This window comes from Pavona decussata, unplaced genomic scaffold (genome assembly GCF_977016875.1).
Source record: "Pavona decussata unplaced genomic scaffold, jaPavDecu1.1 SCAFFOLD_130, whole genome shotgun sequence".
Taxonomy (NCBI): Eukaryota; Metazoa; Cnidaria; class Anthozoa; order Scleractinia; family Agariciidae; genus Pavona; species Pavona decussata.
This window is the reverse complement of record NW_028145544.1, coordinates 2,567,852-2,592,500: the sequence shown is the minus strand read 5'-3', so window position 1 is coordinate 2,592,500 and position 24,649 is coordinate 2,567,852. Positions and strand designations below refer to the sequence as shown.

Sequence of the window (24,649 nt, the reverse complement as noted above, 5' to 3'; positions counted from 1 at the left end):
TGTGAAAGGTACAATGTTATAAGATACACTTCGAAAGACGGGAATCCTTGCTGACAAAAACTATAGTTTCTCTGATCGAGTATGCCTAATTGAAACATGATTTTAAGGGTAATGAGTTGATCCTCAGGGCACAGCCCTCCACTATCAAACTTTATTATATAGATGAACTGATCTGCACTGAAAAGGAGCATTCTGATTGGCTCTCTGAGCAGTCCGAATTTTAAGAAGCATTCTGATTGGCTCCCTGAGCAGTCCGAATTCTCCTATATAAACCACTTGCGTCCATTTAAAAGGAGCAAAGTGTTTCTGATTTTGACAAAACCAAAGCAAAAATGTTTTAAATTAAGCTTAAGAAGTAGGAGCTGTTCAAACTGCCATGTCGGAGTTTTACGAGAGGAACGAATTTTATTATCCAGACTAAGAACATAAACGAGTTTCACACAGACTTGAAAGCAACAATAAGAAAGCCAAAATAATAAAAACCTTATTGCACTAGTTTACTCGGTCTGTATTGGGAAAATATTGGTCTCATTTGTTGTTTTGCAAGTTTTTGAACCAAGCTGAACTTGCAGTAAACAAAAGATCTCTACCAATATTTTCCCAATAGAGACCTTATGCTAGTTCAATAACATATTATATTTGTGCACACTCCAAAATGGGTAACAACCCTGAAAAAACAACTTATGATATTTACTTAATGCACAAGAGCTGCACATGTGTGGTAATTTTATTACCTACGATGCAAAATTAACACTACAGGCTCTGGCGTTATTATAATAGAAACTGTGAACAGATTGAATACATAACAAAAAACATGTACATGGACAGTACTTGTATTTAATTTACACATTGACTTTACGTCATCTTTTTTTAACTAAGGGTACTTAAGTTAATTTATCTCCCCAACAAAGGTTCTATGCATACTTCATTACAACTGCATATAGCTAAGTTACTGGAAACAAATAAAGCTGTACATCAACTATAAAACATTTACAATGTTGTTGCGGGTTCCATGCATACTTTTAGTTTAACTGTGTCGCTAAGCTACTGAAAATTTAAAAGCTGTACATGGGCTACAAACATTAAATACAGTATAGTATTGCTGTTGTATATAAGGTCCTATTTGTAGCAAAAGCTAGCAACCGCTTTTAAGCTTACTTATTCAAAATAAACAATAAGGTTCACTCACACTATCTAGAACACTGGCTTTGAACCTTTCGCTTTTTCAAACAAAAAACTCCCCCGAATACACCAGAATAGATAGTGGGTGGCATAGCCAATAAGAGAACAGCATTCATGATAGAATGCTAGTAGATTTATACTAAAAGAGTACAGACCATAGAAAACTGCCGTCTAATTGTTAATTAGCAAATATGCGATAACAATCTTACCAAAAGTGCATAGTTGGAACAAGTACAAAACTAGTGTCATTCTCTGGATGGAAATGTGGAATGTTCAACACACACAAGTTACTGCTTGACTGGATACGGTGCTTGAGGAGGAGGGTATGGAGCTTGCCCCTGAGCCTGAGGAGGAGGGTATGAAGCTTGCCCCTGAGCCTGAGGAGGAGGATATCCAGGACCAGCCTGTGGCGGCGGGTAGTAAGGAGGAGGCTGACTGTATCCCCCTGCTGGAGTTGGGTTGTGAGCTGGTGGTGGTGGTGGATTGTATCCTTGAGGTGGAAGGTTATATCCCGCGGGTGGCGGTTGCTGAATAGTGGCCGTTGTTGTACTTGTCGCAACAATCGTCTGGTTGGCAGGAGGTGCTGTTACAATCACTGTTGCTGGGTGTCGGTGACGGTAATACGGGCAACACGAACAGCAACAGCAAGCCACGATCGAAACAACGATCGCCACAAACACTAAACTGACACTAACCCCCGCGGTAGCTCCACTGCCAGTAGCAGAACAACTCTTGCAGTCGCCCGAGTCACAACATTCGCCAGTGCCACACTGAGAATCGTACGAGCAATAATAACAAGTTTCTCGGCAGACAGAATTGGAACAACATTTCTCCGAAACTCCGTGGCAATCACTGTTATATGTGCAGTAAGTTGCGCTCGCCGAGGAAACAAAAAACAGAAAAACAACCCAAACACTCTCCTTCCTGATATTGGACGCCATATTGCCAATAAAAAATGTCCTCAGTTATGCAGCAGACCTCGCCCTTTGAGACGAGGTGCAAAGTACACGAAGAAGAATCTGAACATGTGATCCGACGTTATAAACGCTTCAACGAACACAGACAAACCACCAACAATCTTAATCACTCTTATGTCACAGCAGCAGTTCATTTGTTGCCGGGTCACTGCGTTACAGATATGAGGATAAATTAATAATAATAATAATAATAATAATAATAATAATAATAATAATAATAATAATAATAACAATAATAATAACAACAACAACAACAACAACAACAACAATAATAATAATAAAAATAATAATAATAATAATAATAATAATAATAATAATAATAATAATAATAATAATAATAATAATAATAATGTATTTTTAATTGTAAGGATTTTGGTCGTTGCATTGATTGGCTACGGCTGGCCGCCCAATCATTGTTTAGGATATCTGGGCATCCAGAGGTTTTTACTGCCATTATAATAATGATGATGATGATGATGATGATGATGATGATAATGAAGAAGATTTTCATTCATTCCAAAAACAAACGTTTCCAATAACAGCTGAAAAAGATAAATTTACATGATAAGGCCTTAAGAATCTATGAATTAAAAACTTAACAACAACAGCTCTAGGCCCGGCGAAAATGGAGAAAGGCCTACCTCCAAGAGAGAGGGAAAACTTTGTCGCCAAACGGCCTTAACCTACCTAAAGAATGTTAGTCACGACTATAAACCAATCATGTCCATCACCCACATGTATTTAATGAACAGTTGTATACGCTGTCGTTTACAATAGTTAATTATTTTAAATCATTTCTGTTTACGTTAAATTTTTAAATTTACTCATTGTAACTCTGACCCCGAAGAAGACTAGCGGCACTTTTCGAAATATTGGCTCTAATAAATTGCCCTTTACTGTAGTGTCAGCCCCGCGATCAATTTGGTTTATTTAATTATGTCGGTACCGCGTACCGTTACCTACCTACCTACCTACCTACCTACCTACCCGGGATAGGTCAAATTTCATTTAGGGTGATTACGTCCTCAGGGTCGAGATGTTTCATTCTCAACTCATTAATGATTCATGAAGAAAAAACAAACAAAACCACTACCGTGACCGTGGTTTGGATATGTGATCCTAATTACCATAAAATTTTGCCAACTTTAGCCTTGAATTTCTCCAAGAATTATTGATCATTTGAGAAGCCATATCAAACACTCGAAAGCGTGTTTCATCAGATATCCAAACACCTCGAAGTCGTTTAAAAAAACTCGGCTGCGCCTCGTTTTCTCAGTGTTTGGATATCTGATGAAACCCGGGGGGGGGGGGGTACTCCCCTATATGGGCTATACGGGGACGTGCCGCTGGATAGGGTATGGTTTTTGGCCCCTCTGTCCTGAACAGGGTATATAATTTCAAGCGAGTCTGTCCCGGACCCGTCCTAGACAGGGTATGATTGCAAATCTGTCGTCGAGTATTTGGCAATCCGAAATAAGAGACGTTAGTCTGCATTTATTTTAGTGAACAATGCTTCACGTCAATTGAGTTTCCACTTAAGGTTAACCGCTGTTAATGCGAAATTTTGGTATTTTTCACCATCACTTCTAGGAAGTGTATTATTTTATCTGTTGTAATTGGTATTCGCCTTTCAATGCGTGGAACATCACGTCCGGTAAGTGACACTGGGCCTTTAAATGTTATTACTATCACCAATAAACACTTGTGTAACACAAGAGCTAGATGTGTCCTCTGTCCTAAATAGGGTCTTAAATTGAGGACATTGTCCTACACAGGGTAGGTATTTAAGGTTATTTTCGTCCTAAACAGGGTCAGGGTTTCAAACCCCCAGCGGCACCCCTACACCCAAACATGGGTCAAGTGCCCCCCCCCCCGGGGATGAAACACTCTTCCTCGTGTTTGATATATTACATGAAAGATCAAATAGGAGAAAGATCCTCGCAGTTACTACGCAACTAAAGCTGCTTTTAAAATTTGCCTAGTATAACTGGGAGGATCTTTCTTCTATTTGATCTTTCATTCTCTCAGCAATTGGGAAGCGGTGTGCAACAAATGCAGACCACAGACGAGCAGACTCGACACGCTGGCCTTTCCCAATTCATTTTAAACATAATATTGTGCAACCTCCGCCATTTCCACATCGTGCGCTGTCCGCTGGGTACTAGCCCTAGTATCAGGCTTTTCGGAGGGTGGAGGAGGGGCCTCCCACCTTCCCCCTTCGACATTTTAGGAGGGCCTGATACTCAGGTTAGCTTGGTACGCTTTAAAGATACTCCCTACTTTTACAGGCGCCCTTCAGGAGCAAGTGAATCAGCAGCACTCCATGGAGTCAAGAACACTAGCGCAGAATTCGCGGTAATTTCAGTCACGTGTCAAAGTCGCGAAAATCCGGCCGGTATACAAGTTAGTCGGCAAGCCTGGAAACCTCCAAGTCCCCCAGACGAAAAACAAATCGCTTTGGCAACAAAGCCACAAAACTTAACTCCTTTACAAATCATTCTGGACTCGAACGACATTTCCTTTGCCAACAATGAAACTCTTTTGCAAGGGTTAGGATTTAGAATTTCCGTGAGCAATCTGAAAATTTCAAGGCCTTAAAACCGTACATGCTTATTTTTTCAAAGAAAATCCTGAATAAATAAGCTCATAGATCAAATTCTTGCCAGAAAACTGTTGAGTATTATCATTCGCAGTTTATACTTTTCAATTGACAAGGTTTTTTCAATTGAGAGTAGGTCAAAGAGTTGCCCAGTCCTAGCCCCTTCGCTCTTTGTCACGCAACTCACGTGAGAAACAACTGCCGTGAGTTGCGTGACAGAAAGCGGAAGGTCCAGGAATGGACTGTTCAAAGGGGTTCCATTTCAGTAAAAGTTGAAACATGATTTTAAGGGTAAGGAGTTGGTCGTCAGGGCACAGCCCTCCACTATCAAACTTTATTATATAGATGAACTGGTCTGCACTGAAAAGGAGCATTCTGATTGGCTCTCTGAGCAGTCCGAATTTTCAGAAGCATTCTGATTGGCTCCCTGAGCAGTCCGAATTCTCCTATATAGACCACTTGCGTCCATTTAAAAGGAGCAAAGTGTTTCTGATTTTGACAAAACCAAAGCAAAAATGTTTTAAATTAAGCTTAAGAAGTTGGAGGTGTTTAAACTGCCATGTCGGAGTTTTACGAGAGGAACGAATTTTATTATCCAGACTAAGAACATAAACGAGTTTCACACAGACTTGAAAGCAACAATAAGAAAGCCAAAATAATAATTATAAACCTTATTGCACTAGCTTTCTTGGCCTGTATTGGGAAAATGTTTGTCTCCTTTTTTTTTTGCAAGTTTATGGAGTCGCGTTCAGCTCGGTCCATAAACTTAGAAAAAAAACTTGACCAATTTTTCCTAATACAGACCTCATGCTAGTTCAATAACAAATATTTGTGCGTACTCCAAAATGGGTAACAACACTGAAAAAACAACTTTTAATATTTACTTAATGCACAAGGACTGCACATGTGTGGTCATTTTATTACCTACAATGCACTACACACTCCAGGCTCTGATAGCATTATAAAACAAACTGTGAACAGATTTAATACATGACAAAAAAAGATGTACATGGACAGTACTTGCATTTAATTCACACATTGACTTTACGTCATCTTTTTTTTTAACTAAGGGTACTTATTAAGTTAATTTATCTCTCCAACAAAGGTTCTATGCATACTTTATTACAACTGCATATGGCTAAGTTACTGGAAACAAATAAAGCTGTACATCAACTACAAAACATTTGCAATGTTGTTGTGGGTTCTATGCATACTTTTAGTTTAACTGTGTCGCTAAGCTACTGAAAATTTAAAAGCTGTGCATGGGCTACAAACATTACATACTGTATAGTATTGCTGTTGTATATGAGGCTGTTGTATACTATTAAGAACACTGGCTTTGAACCTTTCAGTTTTTCAAACAAAAGCTCCCCCGAATACAACAGAATAGATAGTAGGTAGCATAGCCAATAAGTGAACAGCATTCGTGATAGAATGCTAGTAGATTTATACTAAAAGAGTACAGACCAAAGAAAACTGCCGTCTAATTGTTAATTAGCAAATATGTGATTACTACCTTACCAAAAGTGCATAGTTGGAACAAGTACAAAACTAGTGTCATTCTCAGGATGGAAATATGGAATGTTTAACACACACATGAGTTACTGCTTGACTGGATACGGTGCTTGAGGAGGAGGGTATGGAGCTTGTCCCTGAGCCTGAGGAGGAGAATATCCAGGACCAGCCTGTGGCGGCGGGTAGTAAGGAGGAGGCTGACTGTATCCCCCAGCTGGAGTTGGGTTGTAAGCTGGTGGTGGTGGTGGATTGTATCCTTGAGGTGGAATGTTATATCCCGCGGGTGGCGGTTGCTGAATAGTGGCCGTCGTTGTACTTGTCGAAACAATCGTCTGGTTGGCAGGAGGTGCTGTTACAATCACTGTTCCCGGGTGTCGGTAACGGTAATACGGGCAACACGAACAGTAACAGCAAGCCACGATCGAAACAACGATCGCCACAAACACTAAACTGACACTAACCCCCGCGGTAGCTCCTTCGCCGGTAGCAGAACAACTCTTGCAGTCGCCCGAGTCACAACATTCGCCAGTGCCACACTGAGAATCGTACGAGCAATAATGACAAGTTTCTCGGCAGACAGAATTGGAACAACATTTCTCCGAAACTCCGTGGCAATCACTGTTATATGTGCAGTAAGTTGCGCTCGCCGAGGAAACAACAAACAGAAAAACAACCCAAACACTCTCCTTCCTGATATTGGACGCCATATTGCCAATAAGAAATGTCCTCAGTTATGCAGCAGACCTCGCCCTTTGAGACGAGGTGCAAAGTACACGAAGAAGAATCTGAACATGTGATCCGACGTTATAAACGCTTCAACGAACACAGACAAACCACCAACAATCTTAATCACTCTCATGTCACAGCAGCAGTTCATTTTTTTGCCGGGTCACCGCGTTACAGATATGAGGATAAATTAATAATAATAACAATAATAATAATAATAATAATAATAATAATAATAATAATAATAATAATAATAATAATAATAATAATAATATTAATAATAATAATAATAATGATAATAATAATAATAATAATAATAATAATGTATTTTTAATTGTAAGGACTTTGGTCGTTGCATTGATTGGCTACGGCTGGCCGCCCAATCTTTGTTTAGGATATCTGGGGATCCAGAAGGTTTTACTGCCATTATAATAATGATGATGATGAAGATGATGATGATGATGATGATGATGATGATGATGATGATGATGATGATGATAATGATGATAATGAAGAAGATTTTCATTCATTCCAGAAACAAACGTTTCCAATAACAGCTGAAAAAGATAAATTTACATGATAAGGCCTTGAGAATCTATGAATTAAAAACTTAACAACAACGGCTCCCGGCCCGGCGAAAATGGAGAGAGGCCTACCTCCCAGAGAGAGGGAAAACTTTGTAGCCAGACGGCCTTAACCGACCCAAAGAATGTTAGTCACGACTATAAACCAATCATGTCCATCACCTACATGTATCTTATGAACAGTTGTATACGCTGTCATTTATATCAGTTAATAATTAACCATTTATGTTTACGTTAAATTTTTAAATTTACTCATTGTAACTCTAACCCCAAAGAAGATTAGCGGCACTTTCCGAAATATTGGCTCAAGTAAATTGCCCTTTACCGTAGTGTCAGTCCCGCAATCAATTTGGTTTATTTAATTATGTCGGTACCGTTGGAGACAGGCCTGCACGACTTCTAATAATGGAAACATTTTTGATGTGTAACCTCTTTAATTTTTGCTCTGACAAGCATGTCATTTAGATATTTTCCTTTTTTAAAGGAAATTGATGGTGGCTCTTTGAAGATTTGTCGTAGGAAAGCGGCTGGTTTTGTATTAAGTGCCATTTTCCCATTAAAACATGTTTGAGGTTGGGCACTGATGGTTGACTGATGTTGTGTTGCAAAAGGCAATATTCGTTTGAGGGTGTTGTCTTTTTGCTTCAATGCCGATGACCTTTCTGTAAATTTGACATCTGATAAAGTTTTTTCAATCAGACCATTTGGGTAGCCTCTTGCAAGGAGTCGTGATTTAAATTTTTTAATATTATCCTCAAATGTGGTTTTTGAGGAGTTTGTTGGTAGGCGTCCTAGGGCTTCGCCCTTGACAAATCCTTTTTTGACTCCTGGTGGGTGGCTAGAGGATAAAATGCGTGCATTAAAAGGTTTCAGTAGGCTTGAAATGTGTTTTAATATCCAGTATGGAATGATGATGGAATCGATTGTCTTTGTATGCAACTGTATCCAGAAATGTAGTCTCAGCATTTGAGATTTCAGCCGTAAACTTTGATTGTTGGATGATGGATGAGTTTGCTTGTTCAATGAACCGTTCTATGTCGTGTTTACCAGTGTCTCACAAAGCAAAAATATCGTCAATGTAACGTTTCCAAACTGTAGGTTTTACAACGCTTTAGCTAACAATATGTGTTTCAATGTCGGCCATAAAAATGTTTGCAATAGCAACGGCCATTTTTGTGCCCATGTCTGTACCATGGATTTGGAGGTAGTTCTTTCCATTGACTTGGAAAGTATTTTCTTTGAGAATGAGTGCTAGCATTTCTCTCAGGTATGAGGTGGGTCTCAATGGGAGGGTTGTTGCTGTGAAAATTATCGTATGCCTTGCACACTGAAGCTATGCCCTCCTTGTGTGGTATATTTGTAAATAGGCTTGTAACGTCCATTGATACAAGGAATGTATTCTTAACGTCCATTGATACAAGGAATGTATTCTTGTTGAGTTCGGTTTTTTTTTAATAAAATTGATAAAGTCTCAGTGTCTTTAAAGACACTTGTGTTTTAGAAATAGGCTGAAGTAATGTGTCAACAAATGATATTCTTTCTGTAGGCCCGTCACAGCCTGGTACCTACCAAAGTAGGTTTGTGTATCAGTCTTTGTACGGGTGTAGAATTCTGGTGTTCGTGGCGGATTTGATGTTTGCCGAAGCCATTTTCTAGTCATGTCGTCTACGTAGTTGCCCCCCGGGGGGGTACTCCAAAAAAAATTGCTGCAATTTTCCCTACCCTACTTATGACCTGAAGTAGCTTCTTCTCAAAAAATCGAACCCAGGACTAGAGTGCAAAAATCTATACCCTATTTATTACCAAAATGGCGGCAAAATGGCTAAAAGCGATACCCTATTTATGACCAAAACAGCCGAATAACCATACCCTTTGGCGCCGCACATACCTATATAGCCCGTATAAGGGAGTACCCCCCCCCCCCCCCCGGGTAGTTGCCATGGTGTGGTTCTGAGAACAAGCGAGACACTTTTATTGGTGTCTGTGTGACCATGGGATTGTTAAGACGCCTGTAATGATTTAAGTCATTGATTTGGACTTGTGTGTGCTTCCTTTGTCCGTTTTTTTTTTTTTTTTAATTTAGATCGCTGCGACGTTTGATAGCGTTTAACACTTGACGTTCTTTGCGTGACAAGTTTTGCTTTGGCTTGGCTATTTTTATCCCCGTAATTTGTTGTTTGACCTATTCAAGATAGATAGGTTTCTAGTGTAACTGATGGTTGAACTGGTAGATCCCAGTTTGATTTTACATAGAAGGGATCAATTGGTTTATTTTGTCCGTGGTAGATGTATCTGAGACGCATTCGCCTTGCAAAATGTTTGAAATCCCGCAAGAGTTGGCGTCGGATGTTAATTTTTGTGACCACGGGTGTTGGTATAAATTTTATCCTTAGACAGCAATTTGATCTCGGCGTCTGACAAGACGTTTTTGGAGAGGTTTTTGATAAACTTTTCATCGCCCTCTTTTAGAGAAGAGGTTTGTGTTAAAGACTTTTTTCTGCGCTCATTGCACTTTTTTTCTTGTTTGTTCTTTTGTAATGTGTGTTTTACCCTTACTTTCGTTTTCCCCGTCTGCGTTAGTGTGAGAGCACTCAAGAAACAGATCAAGGTACTTTTCAACATCTTTATTGTTTACAGATTCCTGTAGATTTGTTTACAGATTCCTGTTGCTCAAAATGTTTGAGGTTGGGCACTGATGGTTGATATTGTGTTGCAAAAGGCAATATTTGTTTGGGGGTGTTGTCTTTTTGCTTCAATGCCGATGACCTTTCTGTAAATTTGACATGTGATAAAATTTTTTCAATCAGATCATTTGGGTAGCCTCTTGCAAGGAGTCGTGATTTAAATTTTTTAATATTATCCTCAAATGTTGTTTTTGAGGAGTTTGTTGGTAGGAGTCCTAGGGCTTCGCCCTTGACAAACCTTTTTTTGACTCCTGGTGGGTGGCTAGAGGGAAAATGCGTGCATTGAAGGGTTTCAGTAGGCTTGAAATGTGTTTTAATATCCAGTATATTGTTGTTGTATACAAGGTCCTACCAAGTTTTTACCAAAAGTCAGCAACCGCTTTTAAGCTTAAACTTATTCAAAATAAACAATAAGGTTCACTCACACTATCTAGAATACTGGCTTTGAACCTTAAACACAAGCTGCAAGGCTGATACTACGTGAAAGAGTTGACTTTGCGAGACAACAACCCGACAGAAACCGACAAAACAGGGCTGCAACCGTGGACAGCTGTTTCGTTCTTATTGGAACTCGTCAGCACGGTGTAGCAGTTCTATATGAAACCAGGGACAGAGCCAGCTCAAATAAAATGCAACAAAACCCATGTCCTATCAAGTCTCGTACTTTGAACCTGCCCGCCCCCCGAATCACGCGTTGCCACATCACGTGCCTCAGGGAGAAAGCAGTCAAAGCATCGAATTCCTGTCTTGCAAAGTCAACTGAAAGTAGATGGACGAAACCATCTTAACATTGAAACGCATGGACAAAACCATGCTTAAAAGGCACAGCATATCGGATCTGTAAAGACCTACGGCCCCAAGAAATAAAGTAGACGTGAAAACTGCAAAGGACCGCGAACGATAATGCTGTCAGTTGACGTAGGATCTATAAGAGACCTAATCAGCCAAAAATAAACTGTAACACAAACTGCAAGGCTGATACTACGTGAAAGAATTGACTTTGCGAGACAACAACCCGACAGAAACCGACAAAACATGTCTGCAACCGCGGACAGCTGTTTCGTTCTTATTGGAACTCGTCAGCACGGTGTAGCAGTTCTATATGAAACCAGGGACAGAGTCAGCTCAAATAAAATGCAACAAAACCCATGTCCTATCAAGTCTCGTACTTTGAACCTGCCCGCTCCCCGAATCACGCATTGCCACATCACGTGCCTCAGGGAGAAAGCAGACAAAGCATCGAATTCCTGTCTCGCAATGTCAACTGAATGTAGATGGACAAAACCATCTTAACATTGAAACGCATCAGGGTCACAAAGGGGTTTAGGGCTCCAGGGCTCCGGCCTTAAAAATGCAGAGCTCCAGGGCTCCAAGGCAAAAATTTCAGGGCTCTAGGGCTCCACATCATCTGCGTTAGGGCTCCGGGCTCCACTCTGGTCTACAATCTTGATATGTAAAAATTCTATTTTTAACGCTAAATCAAATACGCAAATAAAAGAGTCAGCAATTCCGATCAATTTTTTAAACCTTCGCAGCTTATTTAACACGTTTAAATGGGGTTGACAGACCTGCACGACTCCCGCTGTGTGCCCATTGTGTTGATAAAAGCCTTTATAGTTTTGCTTTAACAAGCATGTCTTTAAGCGATTTCCCTTTTCTATAAGAGATTAAGGGAGGTTCCTTGTATATCTCTCTTAGTAGTGGCTGGTTTTGTATTAAATCATGCCATTTGTCCATTAGAACATTTTTCAAACATGGCAGTGATGGTTGAAATTGTGTCACGAAGGATAGAATTTTCTTATGTGCTTTCTGTTTTTGTGTAAGAGCGTTCTTTCTTTCTGCGAAGTTAACTTCGGAGAGGGTTTTGTCCACCAGGTTACTAGGATAACCTCTCGATGCCAGGCGTGTTTTAAAGTTTTTAATGTTTTCCTTTAGACACTACTTTAGAAGAGTTTGTCCTCAGAAGTCTAAGAGCTTCTCGTTTAACGAAGCCTTTTTTGACCCCTGCTGGGCGGCAACTGTTGTAGTTGGTGTACTGAAATGTTTCAGTAGGTTTGTAATGTGTGTACACGTCGAGAATCGATTCTTTCTCGAATCCCTCTCCCTTATAGACTGTTGTATCCAAGAATGTTGTTTCTGATATTATTGTGAGACTTCAGCGGTAAACTTAATTTATGGTAGCGTGGTACGAATTTGCTTGCTCAATGAAATGTTCTATTTCTTCTTTGTTTGTATCCCACAAGCAAAATACATCGTCAATGAACCTTTTCCACGTTAGTGGTTTGTTAACGCTTTGCCTTAAGATCTCCTTTTCTATAGATGCCATAAAAATGTTGGTCAAAGATACTGCCATTTTAGTGCCCATGGCAGTTCCGTGTGTTTGGAGATAGTCTTTCCCGTTAAATTGGAAGGAGCTCTTCTTCAGTATAAGGCTGAGCATTTCTCTGAGGAAATTTGTAGCTATAGGAGGGTTATTGGCATGAAAGTTCTCATATGCGTTGCATACTATAGTGATTCCTTCCTCCTGTGGGATATTCGTGTAAAGGCTAGTGACATCCATTGAGACTAGGAAAACCTTATGAAATGTGTCGTTAATCTTTAAGATACGAGTCCTGTATTTGTGCTATTGGCTGAAGTAGTTGGTCCATGAATGATGATAAGCGCTCTGTTGGGCCATCACACCCAGATATGATAGGTCTTCCGACTAATGTCGGTTTGTGAATTTTTGTGAGGGTATAAAACACTGGGATTCGAGGCGGATTTGGTGTTAGGTTAAACCATTTAACCGTCATTTCATCTATGCACCCTGCTTGGTGAAGGGCATTAATGAGGTGTTTAACTCTCTGGGATGTGTCTCTAAGCATTGGTTTGTCTAGTGGCTGATAGTTATTTCTATCATCCAATTGTTTCTGTCCCTCTGGCTCATTGATTTTGTTTTCTCTGTTCATAACGACGGTTTTTGTGCCTTTATCTTCTTTTTTGAGAATAATTTCTTTGTTGTTAATAAGCTCCTTGAGAGCTCGTCGCTCGCCGGGTGGCAGATTATTTTTAGGTTTAACCAGTGGAGTTTCTGCAAGCTTTATTTTTTTACTTTTTCGAAGTAAGTCTCAAGAGCAACTGACCGTTGAATCGGTGGAATCCAACTGGATTTCACGTGAAATGGATGTTGCTCATTATTTTTGTCATGATAAATATATTAAAGGCTCATCCTTCTGGCAAATTGGTTGAAGTCTGAAATTAGCTGGCGCCTTATCTGGTTTTCTTTCATGACAGGTGTTAGAATGAATTTCAAACCTCAAGAGAAAATGCTGGGCTCCGGGCTCCGCGCAAAATATCTTTGGGCTCCGGGCTCCACAGCCAAAAAAGGATCAGGGCTCCAGTCAGTAAAATGACAGGGCTCCGGGCTCCACAGCAGAAATTTCAGGGCTCCAGGGACCCCCCCTTTGGGACCCTGACGCATGGACAAAACCATGCTTAAAAGGCACAGCATATCGGATCTGTAAAGACCTACGTACCCAAAAAATAAAGCAGACGTGAAAACTGCAAAAGACCGCGAATGATAATGCTGTCAATTGACGTAGGATCTATAAGAGACCTAATCAGCCAAAAATAAACTGTAACACAAACTGTAAGGCTGATACTACGTGAAAGAGTTGACTTTGCGAGACAACAACCCGACAGAAACCGACAAAACAGGGCTGCAACCGTGGACAGCTGTTTCGTTCTTATTGGAACTCGTCAGCACGGTGTAGCAGTTCTATATGAAACCAGCGACAGAGCCAGCTCAAATAAAACAAATCCCCCCCCCCCCCCCGATACAGTGTACAGTACCACAGCACTCGGTTTCTTGGACACACATTTTCTCAATCACACTTTTGTCCTTCAGTAGTTATAGAGCTTATTCTAAAATGGCTACCGTTTTCAATTAGTATTCCTAAGTTGTGATAAATTGGCCCTTCTTGGTAGTGAAACCACTCGTTTGTGACGTCACAAACTGATTTGCATTGTATTAACTCTTTCTGAAAATGCATGCAGAGTAGTTTGTGACGTCATATAAGGAATAGACCCATGCCCCCTACTAGCTCGGTCATGGGACAGATGATGGCTTTTACAGCCCATAAAAATCAAGATTTGGTTGAAAAAAGGCGCGATAAGGCTCAATGCGTTTCAATGATCAGGTGCAAAGATTTATTTAAGCAAAAAATCATTTGGGGTTATGTGCACTTTAATCAAAAGAACAACCGATATTGTTAGAAAATGTAGATCAGCTGAACTGGCTTCGAGTACTGTTGAGTGTTGAGCTTTTAAACAATAATAATATTATTAATGTATATAAATGCAAGCATATAGCCAGATTCTTACTGCTTCTTTGCTTTGATGTTAAATAACTGTCACATAGAAGTAATCATGGTTTAATCCAGATTTGCACCGTCAGAAAACAAATTGTGGAAGGGTAGGAGAAGTCGCTGGGGATTTATCACCAATTCGAGGAAACTCTGAATTCTAACTCTATAAAAGAAACAGCGGGGAATCTTATTTTTCACCAGGCGTGATTTTTAGTTTCATCAAGATCACAATGATTATCCTCCTGTTGGTACCATGATTACCACTGAGTTTTACGGTAAACAGTCCAGTTGAGCTTTTATCACGGACTGGCGTTCCAGTTAAATACATGTATGTTGTAGAAGTGATGCAAAATTGCGTTTCGTTTTTCAGTTTGTCACCATTTAGCTTATTCTTGTATCTAGTCATTTTGTACAATTTTAAACATTGTCACTATTTTAAAGAGATTGAATAATTAGCAGAGGATTAAATATATACAGATATTTTTTTCATGAAAGTTTGGTTTCCCTTTCGTTTTTTTGTAATTTTTTGTTTGGTTAATCCTGCAATCCTTGGTTTTGCTAACCTGAGAAAAAGTGTTCCTCTTGATAATTTGTTTCCATTTGCAAAGGCGAAAACATTATGTGTGCGGCACTTTTTTTTATTCTTGGAGTATGTTTGCAAATCGGAGCAAATATTGTGCTAATAACGAGATTTTGCCTAACTTTACTGCCTAGGGCAACATACGCAATAACATGAGATCAATCGGGTGTTGGGAGTTTGATCACAGTTAGCACCCTGGGTAAATATGCGGACTGTTGATAATTGGATAATGTTTGTGGCTCAGAGCAAACATATTCAACGTTGTGAATTTGATCAGATTTGCCACCAAGAGCAAACCTTAACAATAGCAAAAATTTGATTAAATTTGCTTCTGTGGTTATTAAATACAATGGTGATAATTTAATGGTTTTTACAACCCGAACACATTTGCTACATAGGGCAATCACATGCAATGCTGAAACTTTGCATAATTTTTTCAAGGAAGCAAATAAAAGTCAAATTGACAAATTTGGACTCATCTTTGCTACACAAGCAAATGCTGACCACATACACACTTGCACACCAGTTTTACAAAGCAGCCAAAGTTGCTGACAAATGCGGCATTTACGACTTGATTGCCATGGTGAGCAAATATTGTCCGCAGATGACACTTCCCTCGATATCAAGTTGAGCAAACTTGAGCAAATGTGGCATTTACTGCAGTTTTTCACCATGTTTACCACTTATGTAAATCCATTTTTTCCTCCAGTGAATTGAAAACGCGGACTCCGTACTCTATGCACAAAATTAAAATAGCCACGCATTGAGTGGGAAATCTATGATAGTTTCCGGTTTCGGGTGTTAGTTCTCCAGCAATTTTGATGAAATAGTTCACTTCGTATTGTTCCGGGTTACATTTAATCGTCAAATTCGACGGACCATTAGAACAGCTTTTAGGTCTAACACGAGTCCGGAATTTCAACTAGTTCAAATACCGTGGTTGAGGGGGTGGGGGTGGGGGGACTTTGGAAACTTGTACACGCATAGAAATGGAACTTCACATCAAGGAATGAGGAAGAAAGGCCAAGAGCTTCCCACTTGATGTAAGGATAATATTTAGAAGTCGTGTTCAATAAGACACTGAAACTATTTATTTTTTATAAATTGCTATTTTGTTTACTTTTAAATAATAACTCTACTACATTGAAATGAAACAGCAGTAATACTGCTATTTTTTTTTTGCAAGAATACGTTACTTTTAAATATTTGCATTGCAATTGCAAACCAATGAAACCAATGTAAATTTACTCAAATTTGGATTTAAAAAAGGGGTAATTTTCATTACAGAGGATCGAAGCACCGGGAACGGACAAAAGTTGAGAAATAAAATCATGTTGTTCGTTTCTTGTGGTTTTCCTTTGTGTGCATTTGCATACAACTTGAGTGCCAGATACGCGTCAACACTGTGACCGCGTGCTTAGCGGATATCAGCTTTTCCGCTGATTTCATTGTCTTTATATGTAATACGTTCAGCAAAGGTCGGTTCCGCTCAGCTAAGCGCACGACGACAGTGCAGTTGCGTTCCTCAAATTGGATGCAAATTACACACGAAAGAAAACCAAATCATCAACGAAGAACGTAATCTTTTTCTCTACTTTTGTGGGTGCCCCGTGACGGAAGGAATGGCTAGTATTCTACTGGTTCTTTGGACTCGTCTGAATGTAGAATATAAAAAAATATGTATACATAGAAACCTTTATATTCAACTATGTTGTGAATGTTGAGCTATGCTACGGATTATGCCATGATAGTTAACGTCTATCTAATATACTAACCATATTCGCATCCACAGTTCTCTTCGTGAAAATTGAGAGAAAATGTATTTATTACATAGCTATGCTACTAAGACTGCTAAAGGCCCATTTACCACTGACAATTTTAACATTTGCCTTAGCATGCGTTCAACATTTTGTTGATTCAAATGTCGCGGTCGTTTGAACAGGTCATTCCACATTGTGGAAAGTGTAACAAAAAAAAAAGGTTGAAAGCTTGTTGAAAGGGTGTTGAATCAAATTGGTTTAGTTTGAACTTTCATTCAACATCGATTTAACACCTCCTTTGCTCTCGAAAATGTTGAATGGCGTTGAAGCCGTTTGAAAACTTCGTTCAACATTTCTCCAACATTTGCCCAACATCCGTTCAACTTTTGTTGAACTGACGAATGTTGGTCAAATGTTTAAACGGGTCTTAAAAATATCAAAGCTAATTTATCAAGCTGTACGAAGATCAGTTTCAAAACAAAGAAAACTACAATCGCAACCTTAACCTTGAACGATGCATCGTCATGGTCTTCACAAAGTACACAAGCAAATATGGCGGATAGCGCTTCCACGTGCCAGCAAGCTACTGCTTGATGGGTTGTCCCGCGGCACTTGCTGGACCGGATGGGTACTGTGCTTGAGCCTGTGGAGGAGGGTATGGGCCGGCTTGTGGCTGTGGATAGTACGGTGGGGGCTGGCCATAAGCGGCTGGCGGCGGATGCTGCATGTGCTGTGAAGTTGTACATGTGGTCGTTACAAACTGTTGGTACGGTGGCTGCCCTGTAACGATTACAGTACCCGGGTGTCGGTAGCGGTAGTAGGGACAACAAGCACAGCAAAAGCAAGCCACGATGGACACCACGATCACGACGAACAGACTGCCGATGACTAAACCAACGACGCCACCAGTGGTGAGGTAAGCACAATCTCTACATTTGTTATCGCTACAGCATTCGTCATAGCCACAGTCCGAGTCGGTAAGGCAAAGTGAATTTAAACAGGATGAACTGCAGTAGCCACCGCCACAACAAAGCTGCATCCCGGGGCAATCAAGACTCGAGCTGCACTGAGCAGTTGTTGAGCCAAGAAAGCTGGCGAAAAGAACAAGAATGGCCACTTTCATTTTCAATTAACAGCGGAGGTTTTTCAGCGCTCACAACTCACTGAGACACAGACCATAATAATTATAAAGGGCGTGCCCGATAAAAAAGTTCGACGTTAGTTAGATTGTCGCCGATTCGTCCCAGTGCCCTTTCAGACGAGGTGCAAAGTACACGACATGTGCGTCGAAGTGAATGCTTCAACGAACACAGACAAGCCACTATCAATCTTAATCACTCCAATATCACAGCGGCAGTTCCTACGCATTTCAACTCAGTTGCCGGGTCACTGCGTTACAAATATGAGGATAAATTAATAATAAGAGGCCTTATCAATATTTAAGAGCTCGTTTATGCGCGCGCGTGCAAATGTATCGTGAAGTCAATAATATATACAAAGTACACAAAGTATCTTAACCAGATTTACTCAAAAATTCTTTTCCAGCACACATTATCGACAAGACTGTTAATTCCACTATCAACAAGTTTTTCCAGTTTAACAGGCAAAATGGCAACAACAGCCCAGAGTGCTCCTACGTTAAATTACCTTACGTGGGTAAATTCTCTGCTATTGCACAAAAGCGGATTCGCAGAACCATTCAGCCTTTTTGTGACAACAGTTTGAATATTAAGCTACTGTTTTCTTCGTTCAAAATCGGCTCTTTGTTTAGCGTGAAAGACCTTATCCCCAAAGAGCTCAAATCGTGCGTTGTTTACAGATTCAGGTGTGCAGGCTGCGGTGCCTGCTATGTCGGCGAGACTTCCCGACACATTTGCACGCGCATAAACGAGCGTACTTCACAAAGTACTCAACCAAATATGGCGGATAGCGCTTCCAGGTGGCAGCAACCTACTGCTTGACGGGCTGTCCCGCGGCACTTGCTGGACCGTATGGGTACTGTGCTTGAGCCTGTTGGGGAGGGTATGGATCGGCTTGTGGCTGTGGATAGTACGGTGGGGGCTGGCCATAAGCGGCTGGCGGTGGATGCTGCATTTGCTGTGAGGTTGTAGATGTGGTCGTCGACACAAGCTGTTGGTACGGTGGCTGCCCTGTAACGATTACAGTCCCCGGGTGTCGGTAGCGGTAGTAGGGGCAACAAGCACAGTAAAAGCAGATCACGAAAAACAGACTGCCGGAGATTACACCAACGATTCCACCAGTGCTGAGGTAAGCACAATCAGCTGTACAATAGCCATCACTATCGCAGCATTCGCCAACACTACAGTCCGAGTCGTAACGGCAAAAACCGTAACAGTATGATCTACAGACGTAGTCACTACAGCAGCTCTGCAACCCAGGGCAATCACTACTCCAAATACAAGCAGTAGCCGAGCCAAGAAAGCTGGCGAAAAGAACAAGAACGGCCACTTTCATTTTTAATTAACAGCGGAGGTTTCTCAGCGCTCGTCACAGCTCAGTGACACACAGACCACAATAATCATAAAGGGCGTGCCCTTTATGATTATCTAGCGCTAGCTAGATTCACTGTATATTGTCGCTGATTCGTCCTAATGCCCTTTTAGATGAGGTGCAAAGGTGACGAAGAAGGAACTAAAACAAGTGCTTCGAAGTGAACGCTTCAAAGAACACAGACAAGCCACTATCAATCTTAATCACTCTAATGCCACAGCAGCAGTTCCTGCGCATTTCAACTCAGTTACCGGGTCACTGTGCTACAGATATAAGGATAAATTAATAATAATAATAATAATAATAATAATAATAATAATAATAATAATAATAATAATAATAATAATAATAAATATAATCGTTATTAAATATACCAAGCAGCTGAAATTGTTATTTACAAGTTAAAAGTTGAGAAAAGAACTATTAAAACCTATTTACAATTCATTCCGATTTCGAGACTAATTTTCGAAGCACAAACTTTTCAATAGAAAATACAAATGTCATAATAATAATAAAAATAATAAAAAACAACATCTTAATCAACATATTCCAAACTATTTACAAGTTAAAAGTTCCGATTCCAACAAAAAAAAAAAGAAAAAACAAACAATTCATAGAAAATCAACGGACACATGCTTGGCCAGCGTTTAGGCGACAGTCATCGATGAAATCGATAATAATAATAATTATAATATAATTATAACAATAATAATTATAATAATAATAATAATAATAATAATAATAATAATAATAATAATAATAATAATAATCGCAAACCAATTTTTATTTACAATTCATCAAATATTAATACAGCAAAAGCGATACACTTCAAATCATAAACACAAAGACGATAGAGTTAAAAAAAAAAAAGAAAAGATAATTACAGATTTCAAGGGCATACCGATCTATTCATCTTGTGTCACATGTTTGTGAAATGAATCACTGAGTATAATGGAACGAATCAGCTATAAATATAACGGAATTTGTTAAAAGAAGTTAAGGTTACTTTAGGACGCAATTGTCATAAGCCAATAGGAATTAAGAAAAAGCCTCATAGAGAGAGGGAAAACTTTGTCGCCAGACGGCCTTAATCGACGAACCGGAACGTTAGTCACGACTAACAAATCATGTCCATCACCTACGTGTATCTAATGACCCGTTGTATACGCTGTCATTTGCATCAGTAATTGACCATTTATGTTTACGTTAAATTTCTCGTTGCGACTCTGATCCCGAAGAAGATCTAGACAAGCGGTACTTTTCGAAATATTGGCTTAAGTAAATTGCCCTCTATTTGGTTTATTTAAATGTGTCGGTACCGTTACCTAACCTACCCGGGATAGGTCAAGTTTCATTTGGGGTGATCACTTCCTCAGGTTCAAGATGTTTCATTCTCTCTGCGGTGTGCGAGAAATGCAGACTACAGACTTGCAGACTCAACACGCTGACCTTTCTCAATTCATTTTAAACATAATTTTGTACACCGACCCCATTTCCACATCGTGCGCTGTCCGCTTGGTCCTAGCCTGAGTATCAGGCTTTTCAGAGGAGGGGAAGGGCCTCCCCCCCTTCCCCTAGGACATGTTAGGAAGGCCTGATACTCAGGTTAGCTTGGTACGTTTTTTAACGATACCTCCTACTTTTACGGGCGTCCTTCAGGAGCCAGTGAATCAGCAGCACTCCACGGAGTCAAGACTCCGCACTAGCACAGAATTCGCGGTAATTTCAGCCACGTTCTCAAAGTCGCGAAAATCCAGCCGGTATGCAAGTCGGCAAGTCTGGAAATCTCCAGGCCTGCAGCGGGGAAGAACCCTCAGACGAAAGACAAATCCCTTTGGCAACAAAGCCACAAAAATTAACTCCTTTGCAAATCATTTTGGACTCGAACGACATTACCTTTGCCAACAAGGAAACTCTTTTGACAACCTTATGGTTTGGGTTAGGATTAAGAATTTCCCTCACAATGCAAAATTCCCTGACGTATTTTCTGTTTGTCCGTGAGCAATATGAAAATTTCAAGGCCTCAAAACCATACATGCTTATTATTGATACAAAATCCTGCGTAAATAAGCTCATAGATCAAACTATTGCCAGAAAACTGTTAAGTATTATGATTCGCAGCTTACACTTTTCAAGTGACGTTGTTTCAATTGAAGGTATGTCAAAGGGTTGTCAAGCCGCTCTTTGTCACGCAACTCACGTGAGAGACAACTGCCGTGAGTTGCGTGACAGAAAACGGAAGGTTCAGGACTGGACTGTTTGAAGGGGTTTCATTTCAGTAAAAGTTGGAACATGATTTCAAGGGTAAGGAGTTGATGCTCAGGGCACAGCCCTCCACTATGAAACTTTATTATATAGCTGGACTGTTCTACACTGAAAAGAAGCATTCTGATTAGCTCCCTGAGCGGTCCAAATTTTTAGGAGCATTCTGATTGGCTCCCTGAGCACTTGCGCCCATTTGAAAGGAGTAAAGGGTTTCTGATTTTGACAAAACCAAAGCAAAAATGTTTTAAATTAAGCTTATCAAGTAGGAGCTGTTCAAACCGCCATGTCAGAGTTGTGTGAGAGCAAACGAATTTTATTATCCAGACTAAGAACATAGACAAGTTTCACACAGACTTGAAAGCCTCTATAATAAAAACCTTATTGAACTAGCTTGCTCGGTCCGTATTGAGAAAATGTTGGTCTCATTTGTTTTTCTCTGTTTTTTTTTTTTTTTGCAAGTTTATGGACCTCGCCTTCAGCTCGGTCCATAAACTTGCAAAAAGAAAAGAACTTGACCAAAATTTTCCCAATACAGACCTCACGCTAGTTCAATAACATATATTTGTGAGTACTCCAAAATGGGTAACAACACTGAAAAAGCAGGTTTTGATATTTACTTAAAGGGGAAGTATCATGGGGTTTTTGATATCTTTTGTGAAAAATGATGAAATAGGACCTTCAATCAGCTGCCAAATAATTCTAGAATGACGAGAGGAAAGAAATCAACTCAATTCTTGAAAGGAACAACTTGTGATCTGTTCTAGCGCATTTTGGAAACAAAAATGTGAGAACTTGAAAAACATTAGCCTAACATTTTTCAAGTTTCAATCCATACCGGCCTACTCTGTCTCTGGCCAGAGGCACTAATCGACAGTCTTATTGCACTGGGGTGATAATTTACAACAAACTTGACAATTATTTCTTTGTTTCTGCTGACAGACAAACATTTTTGGGTTTTAAAATGACAGCAAATTTGCATGATACTTCCCCTTTAATGCGCAAGAGCTGCATGTGTGATAATTTTATTACCTAAGATGCAAAATTAACACTACACACTCCAGCCTCTCATGGCATTATTTAATACATGACAAAAAAATTACATGGACAGTACTTGCATTTAATTTACACACTTACCTTATGTCATTTACTCTTTTTTTTAACCAAGGGTACTTAAGTTAATTTATCTCCCCAACAAAGGTTCTATGCATACTTCATTACAACTGCATATAGCTAAGTTACTGGAAATAAGTAAAGCTGTACATCAACTACAAAACATTTGCAATGTTGTTGTAGGTTCCATGCATACTTTTAGTTTAACTGTGTTGCTAAGCTACCAAAAATTCAAAAGTTGTACATGGGCTACAAACATTAAACATTAAATACAGTATAGTATTGTTGTTGTGTACAAAGTCATGTTTGGGCAAAAGTCAACAACCGCTTTTAAGCTTACTTTTTCAAAATTATAAAAAATAAGGTTCAGTCACACTATCTAGAACACTGGCTTTGAACCTTTCGCTTTTTCAAACAAAAACGCCCCCTCCCCCCCTTGGATACAGTTAACAATACCACAGCACTCACTTTCTTGGACACACATTTCCTCAATCACACTTTTGTCCTTCAGTAGTTATAGAGCTTATTCTAAAATGGCTACCATTTAATTAGTGTTCTTAAGTTTGTTAAATTGACCCTTCTTACTTCTTACTTGGCAGTGAAACCACTCGCTTGTGACTTGTGGTTCCACTTGAGTTTTGAACATTTTATGACGTCATGTTATGGTCTATTTAACAATAATTATTACATTATGAGCTCAAAATTTCTATTATGTGGTAGTTGATGAGAGTGACGCCTGAATCAAATGTCACACAGAGAAATTGAGAGCGAATAATCTAATTGTTTTAGTATAAAACCACTCGTCCCTCAAAACTTAACAAAGACAGGCCCACGCTTTTATCGAATGATGTACATAGGTCATGCCACACTCAACTCACTATCTACAACAGAATAGATAGTGAGTAGCGTAGCCAATAAAAGAACAGCATTCATGATAGAATGCAGTAGATTTATACTAAAAGAGTACAGTCCATAGAAAACTGCCGTCTAATTGTAAACTAGCAAATATGTGATTACAACCTTACCAAAATGATGCATGCACAGTTGCAACAAGTACAAAACAAGTGTCATTCTCTGGATAGAAATATGGAATGTCCAACACACACAAGTTACTGCTTGACTGGATACGGTGCTTGAGGAGGAGGGTATGGAACTTGCCCCTGCGCCTGCGGAGGAGGAGGGTATCCGGGACCAGCTTGTGGCGGCGGGTAGTAAGGAGGAGGCTGACTGTATCCCCCAGCTAGATTTGGGTTGTAAGCTGGTGGTGGTGGTGGATTGTATCCTTGGGGTGGAATGTTATATCCCGCTGGTGGTGGTGGGTTATATCCCGCGGGTGGTGGTGGATGGTATCCCGCGGGTGGCGGGTGCTGAATAGTGGTTGTAGTTGTCGAAGCAAACGACTGGTTGGCTGGTGCTGTTACAATCACTGTTCCCGGGTGTCGGTAACGGTAACACGGGCAACACGCACAGCAACAGCAAGCCACGATCGAAACAACGATCGCCACAAACACTAAACTGACAATAATCCCCGCGATAGCTGCTCCGGCGATAGTAGAACAACTTGTCTTGCAGTCGCCCGAGTCACAACATTCGCCAGTGCCACACTGGGAATCGTACGAGCAATAATGGCAAGTTTCCCGGCAGACAGAATCGGAACAACAAGTCTCCAAAATTCCGAGGCAATCACTGTTATATGTGCAGTAAGTTGCGCTCGCTGAAGAAACAAGAAACATAAAAACAACCCAAACACTCGCCTTCGTGATATTGGACGCCATGTTGCCAATAAAAAATGTACTTATTTATGCAGTAG

The 24,649-nt window shown here is 40.0% G+C and overlaps 3 protein-coding genes, 1 long non-coding RNA gene and 1 pseudogene across 7 annotated transcripts in view; all 5 read right to left on the bottom strand.

Moving 5' to 3' along the window:
- Positions 1-2,195, bottom strand: part of LOC146468652 (uncharacterized) — a 7,085-nt gene extending 4,890 nt beyond the window's left edge. Inside the window, exon 1 of one of the 2 annotated variants that reach the window (XM_085124469.1) lies at positions 668-2,195. In XM_085124469.1, coding sequence (XP_084980595.1) covers positions 1,470-2,123 — 654 coding nt within the window. In that variant the 5' untranslated portion in view covers positions 2,124-2,195 and the 3' untranslated portion in view covers positions 668-1,469. The remainder of the gene's footprint in view (positions 1-667) is intronic. The other variant, XM_085124470.1, reaches the window with a different exon arrangement.
- Positions 386-7,025, bottom strand: LOC146468651 (uncharacterized). The gene is made up of 2 exons (XM_085124475.1): positions 6,104-7,025; positions 386-1,214 (listed from the first exon to the last, which is right to left on the bottom strand). The coding sequence occupies exon 1, from the start codon at positions 6,978-6,980 to the stop codon at positions 6,360-6,362; it is 621 nt and encodes a 206-aa protein (XP_084980601.1). The 5' UTR covers positions 6,981-7,025; the 3' UTR covers positions 386-1,214; positions 6,104-6,359.
- On the bottom strand, positions 5,492-24,649 carry LOC146468649 (uncharacterized). 2 transcript variants are annotated; one of them, XM_085124466.1, is made up of 2 exons: positions 22,900-24,649; positions 5,492-5,811 (listed from the first exon to the last, which is right to left on the bottom strand). In XM_085124466.1, exon 1 carries the CDS (start codon positions 24,612-24,614, stop codon positions 23,949-23,951), a length of 666 nt encoding a protein of 221 aa, XP_084980592.1. In that variant the 5' UTR covers positions 24,615-24,649; the 3' UTR covers positions 5,492-5,811; positions 22,900-23,948. The 2 variants fall into 2 exon arrangements, with proteins under 2 accessions (XP_084980592.1, XP_084980593.1); XM_085124467.1 differs by lacking the exon at positions 5,492-5,811 and adding an exon at positions 10,593-10,717 and having other exon boundaries at positions 23,239-24,649.
- LOC146468650 (uncharacterized) lies at positions 16,262-19,654 on the bottom strand (annotated as a pseudogene). Its single transcript, XR_014867469.1, has 2 exons — positions 18,868-19,654; positions 16,262-18,044 (listed from the first exon to the last, which is right to left on the bottom strand). The product of XR_014867469.1 is annotated as an uncharacterized LOC146468650 (transcript).
- The window catches only part of LOC146468642 (uncharacterized), a 132,687-nt gene continuing 124,299 nt past the window's right edge, over positions 16,262-24,649 (bottom strand). Inside the window, exon 2 of the long non-coding RNA XR_014867474.1 lies at positions 16,262-17,347. This is a non-coding gene — a long non-coding RNA (uncharacterized LOC146468642). The remainder of the gene's footprint in view (positions 17,348-24,649) is intronic.

What these genes read in the sequence shown, in the direction of transcription:
- LOC146468651 (XM_085124475.1), bottom strand. Translation starts at nt 6,980, where the DNA reads ATGGCGTCCAATATCAGGAAGGAGAGTGTTTGGGTTGTTTTTCTGTTT.
- LOC146468649 (XM_085124466.1), bottom strand. Translation starts at nt 24,614, where the DNA reads ATGGCGTCCAATATCACGAAGGCGAGTGTTTGGGTTGTTTTTATGTTT.